This window comes from Argentina silus, assembly GCF_951799395.1.
Source record: "Argentina silus genome assembly, chromosome: 15".
In the NCBI taxonomy this organism is placed as follows: domain Eukaryota; kingdom Metazoa; phylum Chordata; class Actinopteri; order Argentiniformes; family Argentinidae; genus Argentina; species Argentina silus.
The window spans coordinates 17,741,528-17,752,436 of NC_139669.1; the positions used below are offsets into that span (position 1 = coordinate 17,741,528).

The 10,909-nt window shown below is 43.6% G+C and overlaps 2 protein-coding genes across 2 annotated transcripts; both read right to left on the minus strand.

The window, feature by feature from the left end:
* Positions 1 to 823: 823 nt before the first annotated feature.
* Positions 824 to 6,710, minus strand: LOC310816071 (uncharacterized protein; the record flags this gene model as incomplete). Its single annotated transcript, XM_083686079.1, has 2 exons — positions 824 to 3,213; positions 4,268 to 6,710. 2 exons carry the CDS (start codon positions 6,708 to 6,710, stop codon positions 824 to 826), a joined length of 4,833 nt encoding a protein of 1,610 aa, XP_083542205.1.
* Positions 6,711 to 7,613: 903 nt separating this feature from the next.
* Positions 7,614 to 10,124, minus strand: LOC310816072 (protocadherin gamma-A10-like; the record flags this gene model as incomplete). The annotated part of the gene is made up of 1 exon (XM_083686080.1): positions 7,614 to 10,124. The coding sequence occupies one exon, from the start codon at positions 10,122 to 10,124 to the stop codon at positions 7,614 to 7,616; it is 2,511 nt and encodes an 836-aa protein (XP_083542206.1).
* Positions 10,125 to 10,909: the final 785 nt, after the last annotated feature.

Sequence of the window (10,909 nt, forward strand, 5' to 3'; positions counted from 1 at the left end):
AAAGAGTGTCCCAAAGCAATAGGCCTAGTCCTTATACGGTATAGTCTGATTTGGTGAGCATTCAGAGGATAATATAGATGTGTTTTTTTAATCTAGGCTATTTTCACTGTTATCCTCGTGAATCTGTTATGGTGTCACTGTCGCTACTCTGCTTCGAAAGAAATGCAGCCTCTGCCTCTCCTCTGGTAGAGTGCAGTGATAAGGGAGGGGACTCCGCTGACTGACAACACCGCACAGAAATTATATTACTGATCAACAGCGGCCCTCACAGTCCAAAACATGAACACCAAATCATGTAGGAATAGACCTAAAGGTGCATATATGATAAAATACTCCAGAGAATAATTTTCATTCAACTATATTTAAAATTACACAATTTATAACATCCACTCGTTCAAGTAGTTATATATTATCAGAGGGGGATATATAAGCAGATAATATTTCCATCCATTTCAGTGGTGCACATTGTAGACATATCTTACTTCACAGAATGATTGTCTGTCCAAACAGGATACCATATCAAGCAATAGCTGTAATATAAATGCTAGACGAGAATAATGTTGCACCAAACCTTCTCTAGGAAGCTGAATGATAATTTCTATTGATTCAGGACAGCCATGTAAAAATGTGTGTAAAGACACGTGAATTGTATGAGAGCTGCTCGTTACCATAACAAAATAGGTGCTGTCCTCTCAGCATGGTGCTGAAAAGGCCCAGCCCATTACTATTCATCAGATGGTAGACGAACTGAAATAAGAGGCCATTCCCTAAAAACCATTAACACATCAATAATAATACAATCGAGCTCAAAGGATGAGCAACTTTAATCTGTTTGTAAAGAAAGATTCCCACAGATGTGCAACATAATAAAACTCACCTCCAGTGGAGAGTCTGGTTCATCCAGGATATTCTTTTCACACTGCATCCGCTGCATCGTCCCTGTACTGGGGTCCACTATCAGTACGCTCTGACTACCGGGTCTGGCGAACTTACAGTCACTCTTTCTGGAGTCAGTCGTCCTGCACACCTCGTAATTGTACACGTGCTGTAGAGTTCCTGTCCCCAAAGTGTCTGCGTAACGCGGTGGATAATACGGAATAACCGGGAGATTGGAATGAAAGAGGATGCGAGACTGTCTCCATCTGTATATTTTCACTGATATAATAACTACTAAACATGTGATGAACAGAAATGAAACTACAGCCAAAGCCAAGACTAAGTAAAAAGTCAGGTTGTCATTGTACTCCTTGTCGTGCGTAAAGTCAGTGAACTCCGAGAGCACTTCAGGGAAGCTGTCCGCCACCGCCACGTTAACATTGACTGTAGCTGAACGAGAGGGCTGCCCGTTGTCCTCCACTACAACAGTGAGCCTTTGTTTCACAGCATCTTTATCAGTGACTTGGCGTATAGTTCTTATTTCCCCATTCTGTAAGCCCACTTCAAACAGCGCCCTGTCTGTCGCTTTCTGCAGTTTATACGAGAGCCAGGCATTCTGTCCAGAGTCCACATCAACAGCCACCACTTTAGTGACAAGATAGCCCACATCTGCTGAACGAGGCACCATTTCAGCCACCAGAGAGCCGCCAGTCTGGACTGGGTACAGAACCTGAGGTGCGTTATCGTTCTGGTCTTGGATGAGGACGTTAACAGTCACATTGCTACTGAGTGGGGGAGAGCCTCCATCTTGCGCTTTGATGACTAGTTTAAATTGTTTAATTTGTTCATAATCAAAGGTGCGCACCGCATGTATCACCCCACTCTCAGCGTTAACAGAAACATAATTAGATACTGGAGTCCCACCAATGTCGGTATCTTCTAGTAGATATGAAATACGAGCATTCTGATTGGCGTCGGGATCTTTAGCTTTAACAGTGAGTATAGACACGCCTGGAGAGTTATTCTCTGTGATGTAGGAGTTGTACACGCCCTGTGGAAACACTGGGGCATTGTCGTTGACGTCAGACACCGTCAGGTGAAAGGTTCTCCTACTGGAGAGAGGAGGTGACCCTGCATCAGTGGCAACTACAGTTATGTTGTATTCTGAGACGCTCTCACGGTCTAAGATGGCGTCGGTAACCAAGGTGTAGTAATTTCTTAAATTAGATTTGATCTTAAAAGGGATGTTTTGGTCAATAGTACAGCTCACCTGTCCGTTCTCACCTGAGTCAAGGTCTTTAACATTGATAATACCAATGGTTGTACCGGCAGGAGAATCCTCAGACACCGGACTCGTGAATGACATGACGTTTGTCACAGGTGCATTGTCGTTTACATCAATTACCTCAACTACAATTTTGCTAGAATCTGTCAATCCACCTTGATCTTTAGCTTCAACCCTAATTTCATATCTTTTATCTTTTTCAAAATCGATTTGCCCTGCAACTGATACAGTTCCAGTGTCCTTATCAATGTGAAATATGTCTGCTAAATTCACCTTCATCTTGGAAAAATAATATGTAATTTGTCCATTTGAGCCACTGTCTGCATCGCTAGCATTTACAGTTGTGATATGTGTGCCTTTCAGAGCGTTTTCCATCACGGAAGCCCTGTATTCTGACTGGTTAAACACGGGCGCATTGTCATTGGCATCAAGGACAGTGATGTCTATATTTACTGTGCCAGATCTCTGCGGACTCCCACCGTCTACAGCGATTAGCTTTAATGACAGACGAGGATACGCCTCTCTATCTAACTGTTTCTGGACCACCATTTCAGCATATTTACTACCGTCGGGGTTCGCATATTGTTTCAGAATGAAATTTTCATTCGGAGTTAGAATATAGTTTTGTAGACCATTAACTCCAACGTCAGGATCCTCTGCACTCTCTAAAACAAAGCGCGCACCGAGTGCAGCTGATTCACTGATCTCAAATTGCAAATTATTGTTCTGAAAAGTGGGGGCATTATCATTTTCGTCCAAGATTTCGATAGTGATATGGTGTAGCTCCATCGGATTTTCTAATAAAATTTCGAAGCTAAAGCTACACGGTGTGACGTCGCCACAAAGCTGCTCTCGGTCTATTCTCTCACTCACGACTAGAATCCCTTTGTCTGTCTTCAGCTCGGTGTACTGAATGCTTTCTCCGGTCACGATACGGGCCCGGCCCGCTCGGAGCCTTTTCAAATCTAACCCCAGGTCTTGCGCTACGTTACCGATAAGCGACCCTGTCTTCATCTCCTCCGGAATAGAATACCGTATCTGGCCATGCACAGCTTCAGTGAAATACAGTAACAATGTAATGAGTACTTGCCATTGCAGCCCACAAAACAATCGCCATCTTACACATTTAGGTTGAAGATATCCCTGAAATGGCATATTTTATCCAACAAAGAATTAATCCAGCAAGAATACACTGTATCTCAGAGATGGTGATCAAATAGGCGATGTTTTGATTTAATCCGTTAAATTGTACCGTCCCTTCGTGTGTCTATAAATTATATGGATTAGAGCGAATGTGTATCTGTCGCTCCCCGCCTCGTATGAAGCGCAGTCTCTCCCTCCTCCTATGGTAGAGCGCAGTGATAAGGGAGGGGACTCCTCTGAATGACAACACCGCACAGAAATTATTCTACTGATCAACAGCGGCCCTCACAGTCCAAAACATGAACACCAAATGATGGACAATTGAACATGTCGCCTACTGTATATACTGCACACCCTTCCCTAAGTCATCTCCAGCTTTATCTTCCAGACGTGCGTCTTTGACATTTTCATCAAAATACCAAAGTACTGTAGCTTCAATCTAATGTAATACAACGTTAAATTACGAAGAAACAATCAAAGGACAGTATGTAGTCATATGGTACAATATAACGGTGCGAAAAGATATAGGCTTTAATAGCGTATGGAATCGCATACCAAATCATAATTACGGACTACAATGACAATCAGTGCAAATGCTAAATTTCACTCGTATACATGATATGTATCGTGTGTGTGTGTGTGTGTGTGTGTGTGTGTGTGTGTGTGTGTGTGTGTGTGTGTGTGTGTGTGTGTGTGAAAGGTGCGTCGAGACACGTGGCTGCTGTGTGTCCTCATTCGAAATCTTTGGTCATGACAAATGTATCGCTGTCGACAACAGGTGGTGCTGAAAGCCAATACAGCTGTAATACAGCATGTTCTAAAACCACGACAGACATAACCCAATGTGTCAAGAATACATTACACATAGTTTAAAAGGCTTCATAAGGACCACAACGTGAAAGCAGCAATATAAAAGGGTCAAAAGAAGGGCTAGATACATTCATAAATATGCTACATTATTGCAATGTAATTGACTCACCTCCAGTGGAGAGTCTGGTTCATCCAGAATGTTCTTTTCACTCAGCATCCGCTGCATCGTCCCTGTACTGGGGTCCACTATCAGTACGCTCTGACTACCGGGTCTGGCGAACTTACAGTCACTCTTTCTGGAGTCAGTCGTCCTGCACACCTCGTAATTGTACACGTGCTGTAGAGTTCCTGTCCCCAAAGTGTCTGCGTAACGCGGAGGATAATACGGAATAACCGGGAGATTGGAATGATAGAGGATGCGAGACTGTCTCCATCTGTATATTTTCACGGATATAATAACCACTAAACACGTGATGAACAGAAACGAAACTACAGCCAAAGCCAAGACTAAGTAAAAAGTCAGGTTGTCATTGTACTCCTTGTCGTGCGTAAAGTCAGTGAACTCCGAGAGCACTTCAGGGAAGCTGTCCGCCACCGCCACGTTAACATTGACTGTAGCTGAACGAGAGGGCTGCCCGTTGTCCTCCACTACAACAGTGAGCCTTTGTTTCACAGCATCTTTATCAGTGACTTGGCGTATAGTTCTTATTTCCCCATTCTGTAAGCCCACTTCAAACAGCGCCCTGTCTGTCGCTTTCTGCAGTTTATACGAGAGCCAGGCATTCTGTCCAGAGTCCACATCAACAGCCACCACTTTTGTGACAAGATAGCCCACATCTGCTGAACGAGGCACCATTTCAGCCACCAGAGAGCCGCCAGTCTGGACTGGGTACAGAACCTGAGGTGCGTTGTCGTTCTGATCATGAATGCTGATTTTTACGGTAGTATTGCTGCTGAGAGGCGGGGAGCCTCCATCTTGAGCTTTGATGTACAGCTCTAATGTTTTGGTTTGTTCATAGTCAAACGAGCGAACTGCTTGTATGTCACCGCTCTCTGCGTTAACAGAAATGTAAGACGATATTGGCTGTCCATTGAATTGAGAATCTATTAGTTGGTAAGACACGCGTGCGTTCTGACCCCCATCAGAGTCGTGCGCCTTAACGGAAAACACAGAGACCCCGGGAGCGTTGTTCTCCTTGACGATGGCAGAGTAGGAGCTACGCTCGAACACGGGCGCGTTGTCATTGACATCTGAGATTCTGAGAGTGATTGTTTTACTAGAGGAGAGGGGTGGGGTTCCCTCGTCCACGGCAGTGAATGTTATATTATATTCGGGATCGCGCTCCCTGTCCAAAACACCGTCTGTCACAAGAGTGTAATAGCTCTTTAGAGACGACTGGATGGCAAACGCGATCTGTGTGTTAATTGAACAATCTACCTTGCCGTTTTTACCGGAATCTATGTCTTTAACATTTATTATAGCAACAGTCGTGCCACTGATCGCATCTTCAGATATTGGGCTCGAGAATGATGTCAGAGTTATTACAGGCGCATTGTCATTCACATCAATAACATCTATTATTACTTTTGTGGAAGCGCTTTGTCCTCCTTGGTCTTTGGCTTGTACGCCTATTTCGTAGTGTTTAGTCTTTTCATAATCAATAAGACCATTAACTGTTATATCGCCTGTATTTTCATGTAATGTAAAAAGTTCAGCAACATTGTTAGACATGCGCGTGAAATAGTAAGTAACCTGACCATTTAAGCCCTTGTCTGCGTCTGTTGCACTTACGGTTGTCACTAATGTGCCTTTAGGTGCATTTTCTGTGACTATTGCTTTTAAGTTAGGCTGTACAAAAACGGGGACATTGTCATTGGCATCAAGTACAGATATGTGAATTGTTAGTAACCCCGATCTGTGGGGATCGCCCCCATCTATAGCGGTTAATGTGAGGGACAGGTTTTCCTCTTTCTCTCGATCTAAAGGTACATACAGTTCCATCTCTACATATTTACTGCCGTCGGGATTAGTCTGGATTTTGATATTGAAATGATCTGTAGGGCGCAGCGTGTAGCCCTGTAGAGCATTGATACCGACATCTGGATCCGTCGCACTCTCCTGTAATATCTGTGTACCTGGCAGGGCCGACTCTGAGATTTCTAGTTTGATTTCTTTTTCAGTAAAGAAGGGAGCATTATCATTTACATCGAGTATTTCCACTACGATGCTATGCAGCTGCATCGGATTCATCATAATCATCTCAAAGCTCAGGCTGCAGGGCGATGTCTGTCCGCAAAGCTGCTCCCTGTCTATCCTCTCTCCTACGACCAGGATCCCTTTGTCTACATCCAGCCTGATATAATAGCTGCTATCGTCGCTGACTAAGCGAGCACCGCCCGATTTCATTCGTTTGGCGTCAATCCCTAAATCCTCCGCAACATTTCCCACGAACGAACCCTTTCTCATCTCCTCTGGGATAGAATAACGAATCTGCCCGAGAATCACCTCTGCGAGGAAAACAACAATTAAGGCCTGTACTTGCCTTCTGCGCGAGCGTCCATTTCTGACAGAAGCCGTGTCCTCAAACCAAACCATCGAATCCAGCATAACGAATTGTCAAATAAGACAACAAAAGCAATATCCAGATGCTAAGAAATATAATAGTATTGGTCACTGATGATCTTACAATCCAAAATGCGTCAACGGCTATGCTGGTTTTATCAAAATATGTACTGAAAAACAGAAAGATCCGAGAGCGCATTCGTCCTGGTCCCCCACTCGCTGTCACTCTGAGATGATATGGGAGGTACAGCAATATTCAAGAGTCTGGTGTTTGTTTAACAGATCAACAGCGGCCCTCAGAGTCCAATGTGGGAATAATGCGAATCACTCAATTGAGAGACATTACAAAACAGATAGACATGTAATAGATTTTTTCCAAGAAACAAATCTAGTGATAAGGAAACGAATAGAGTGTGACTGCATCGTGCGTGTATAACACATATCACTCAAATGTTCACGATTAAATCATGGTTAACTTTCAAACCATGAGAAAAAAATGTCAGCAAGCCCATCGTTTACCCAGAGCAGAGGGCGTATAAGACATTTCTGTAAACACAGCATGCCGTGTTTGTCTGTCACATTTGATCAAATCCTACATGCAAAATAAACATACACCATCACTGTAGGCTATCCATACAAGCAAGACACAACCATGTCAAGCTAATCTAATATGCGTATATGAACCAACGGATGGAATGTTGTTGGTGTGAGAAGGTGCCTGGACAGTATCAGTGCTGTGTGCTTTGTTCACTGACATGACCAACACAGTGCTGTCCACATTGGCTGGTGCTGAAAGGGCACTCTGCAATGAAGCATGTTACTACATACACAGCTTGACCAAAACAACTTGTATGAAACCCGAACCCTAACCCTAACCCATTGCCAAAACACACATTACCTTTGAGCATCCCATAGGAGATATGTTTAAGAGCTAGGCTACAGTATAGCGTTAAAATAACGGCTAGAGATAGATTTCATAACAAAATGCGACATACAATTCAATAAACTCACCTCTAGTGGAGAGTCTGGTTCATCCAGGATGTTCTTTTCACTCTGCATCCGCTGCATCGTCCCTGTACTGGGGTCCACTATCAGTACGCTCTGACTACCGGGTCTGGCGAACTTACAGTCACTCTTTCTGGAGTCAGTCGTCCTGCACACCTCATAATTGTACACGTGCTGTAGAGTTCCTGTTCCCAAAGTGTCTGCGTAACGCGGAGGATAATACGGAATAACCGGGAGATTGGAATGATAGAGGATGCGAGACTGTCTCCATCTGTATATTTTCACTGATATAATAACCACTAAACACGTGATGAACAAAAATGAAACTACAGCCAAAGCCAAGACTAAGTAAAAAGTCAGGTTGTCATTGTACTCCTTGTCGTGCGTAAAGTCAGTGAACTCCGAGAGCACCTCAGGGAAGCTGTCCGCCACCGCCACGTTAACATTGACTGTAGCTGAACGAGAGGGCTGCCCGTTGTCCTCCACTACAACAGTGAGCCTTTGTTTCACAGCATCTTTATCAGTGACTTGGCGTATAGTTCTTATTTCCCCGTTCTGTAAGCCCACTTCAAACAGTGCCCTGTCTGTCGCTTTCTGCAGTTTATACGAGAGCCAGGCATTCTGTCCAGAGTCCACATCAACAGCCACCACTTTAGTGACAAGATAGCCCACATCTGCTGAACGAGGCACCATTTCAGCCACCAGAGAGCCGCCAGTCTGGACTGGGTACAGAACCTGAGGTGTGTTGTCATTTTGGTCCAGCACAAAAACGGTAACAGTCACATTGCTACTTAAACTAGGAGATCCTCCATCTTGAGCTTTCACCACGAATCTGAGCTGCTTAATTTGTTCATAATCAAAGGAGCGCACTGCGTGCAAAACTCCAGTTTCAGAGTTAATGGATAAATAACTAGACACTGGAGTTCCACTGATCTGCGTGTCCTCAAGGAGGTAGGAGATCCTTGCGTTCTGGTTCCAGTCAGAATCTCGTGCGCTGACAGTAAATATGGACATTCCAGGTGAGTTATTTTCTGTGACGTAAGCGGAATAGGTGATTTTATCGAACAATGGTGCATTGTCATTTACGTCAGAGATTCTAAGGTGTAATGTCCTGGCACTAGATAGAGGAGGAGAACCCGAATCAGTCGTTGTTATGGTTATGTTATACTCGGATACGACTTCTCGATCAAAAGCTGCATCACTAATCAAATTGTAATAGCTAGTCAAAGAAGATTTGATTTTAAACGGGAGGTTAGAGTCTATTGAGCAGATAATCTCTCCATTTCGCTCTGAATCAGCGTCTTTGACATTAATAACAGCTATCGTTGTTCCCGTGGGAGCATCTTCAGACACAGGGCTGGAGAAAGACATGACGTTTATCACTGGTGCGTTGTCATTAACGTCAATAACTTCAATTATAACTTTACTGGTGTCTGTTAATCCACCCTGGTCCTTCACCTCTACCATGATTTCATACTTTTTATCTTTTTCATAATCTATTTCCCCCGCTACAGATATTGTTCCAGTTGTTTCATCAATGTTGAATTTATCAGCTAAATGTTTTTTAAGGTTGGAAAATGAATAAGAGACCACCCCATTCGACCCACTGTCTGCATCGCTTGCATTCACGGTTGTGATATATGTGCCTTTCGATGCGTTTTCCATCACAGTAGCCCTGTACACTGACTGGTTAAACACGGGCGCATTGTCATTGGCATCTAAGACAGTGATGTCTATATTTACTGTACCAGATCTCTGCGGACTCCCACCGTCTACAGCGATTAGCTTTAATGACAGACGAGGATACACCTCTCTATCTAACTGTTTCTGGAGGACCATTTCAGCATATTTACTACCGTCTGGGTTCGAATGTTGTTTTAGAATGAAATTATCATTCGGACTGATAACATAATTCTGTAGACCATTTACTCCTACATCAGGATCCTCTGCGCTAGCCAACATGAAACGCGAGCCAAGAGTAGCCGATTCACTGATTTCAAATTTGATATCTTTATTTGGAAAAGCAGGAGCATGATCATTAACGTCTAGAATTTCCACTATAATCCGATGCAGTTCGATTGGGTTTTCTAATATCATCTCGAAGCTAAAGCTACACGGTGTGACGTCGCCACAAAGCTGCTCTCGGTCTATTCTCTCACTCACGACTAGAATCCCTTTGTCTGTCTTCAGCTCGGTGTACTGAATGCTTTCTCCGGTCACGATACGGGCCCGGCCCGTTCGGAGCCTTTTCAGATCTAACCCCAGGTCTTGCGCTACGTTCCCGACAAGTGACCCTTTCTTCATCTCCTCCGGAATGGAATACCGGATTTGTCCGCAAACACAATGGCTACAATACAGTAAATAAACAAGTACTTGCCATCGAAGCACACAGCACATACGCCATTTTACGCATTTCGATTGAACGAAGTCCACAACTGCCATGGCCGAAAAAGAGTGTCCCAAAAGAATACGCCTAGTCCTTATACGGTACAGTCAGATTTGGTGAGCATTCAGCGGATAATATCGATGTGTGGTTTTATCCAGACTGTTTTCACTGTTATCCTCGTGAATCTGTTGTGGTGTCTCTGTCGCTACTCTGCTTCGAATGAAATGCAGCCCTTCCCTCTCCTTTGGTAGAGCGCAGTGATAAGGGAGGGGACTCCGCTGACTGACAACACCGCACAGAAATTGTTTCACTGATCAACAGCGGCCCTCACAGTTCAACACAAGAACATGATGTAGGAACACAACAAAAGTGCAGGCATTAAATGCAGCCACCTACATTTACAAAACCACCATTTAGTGACATCAACTAGTTATCTTCAATGTTATGATCAAATACAAAGTGCATATACGCTCAAATACGCAACAGAATAATTATCATTACACTATATTTACAACTACACCATTCATAACATCCGCTAGTTCAAGTCGTAATAAATTATCAGAGGGTGATATATCGTACTACAATATGTCCATACATTTCAGTCGTGCATATTGTAGGCCTATCTTACTTCACACAATGGTCGTCCAAATACGATCACAAAGATACCATAGCAAGCAACAGCTTTAATATAAATGCTAGACAAGACTAATGTTGTATGAAACTATGATGTGAATGATAAGTTGTATTGATTCAGGACAGCGATGTCAAAATGTGTGTAAAGAGACGTGCACTGTATGAGAGCTATGAGAGCTGCTCTCTGCCATGAGAAAATAGGTGCTGT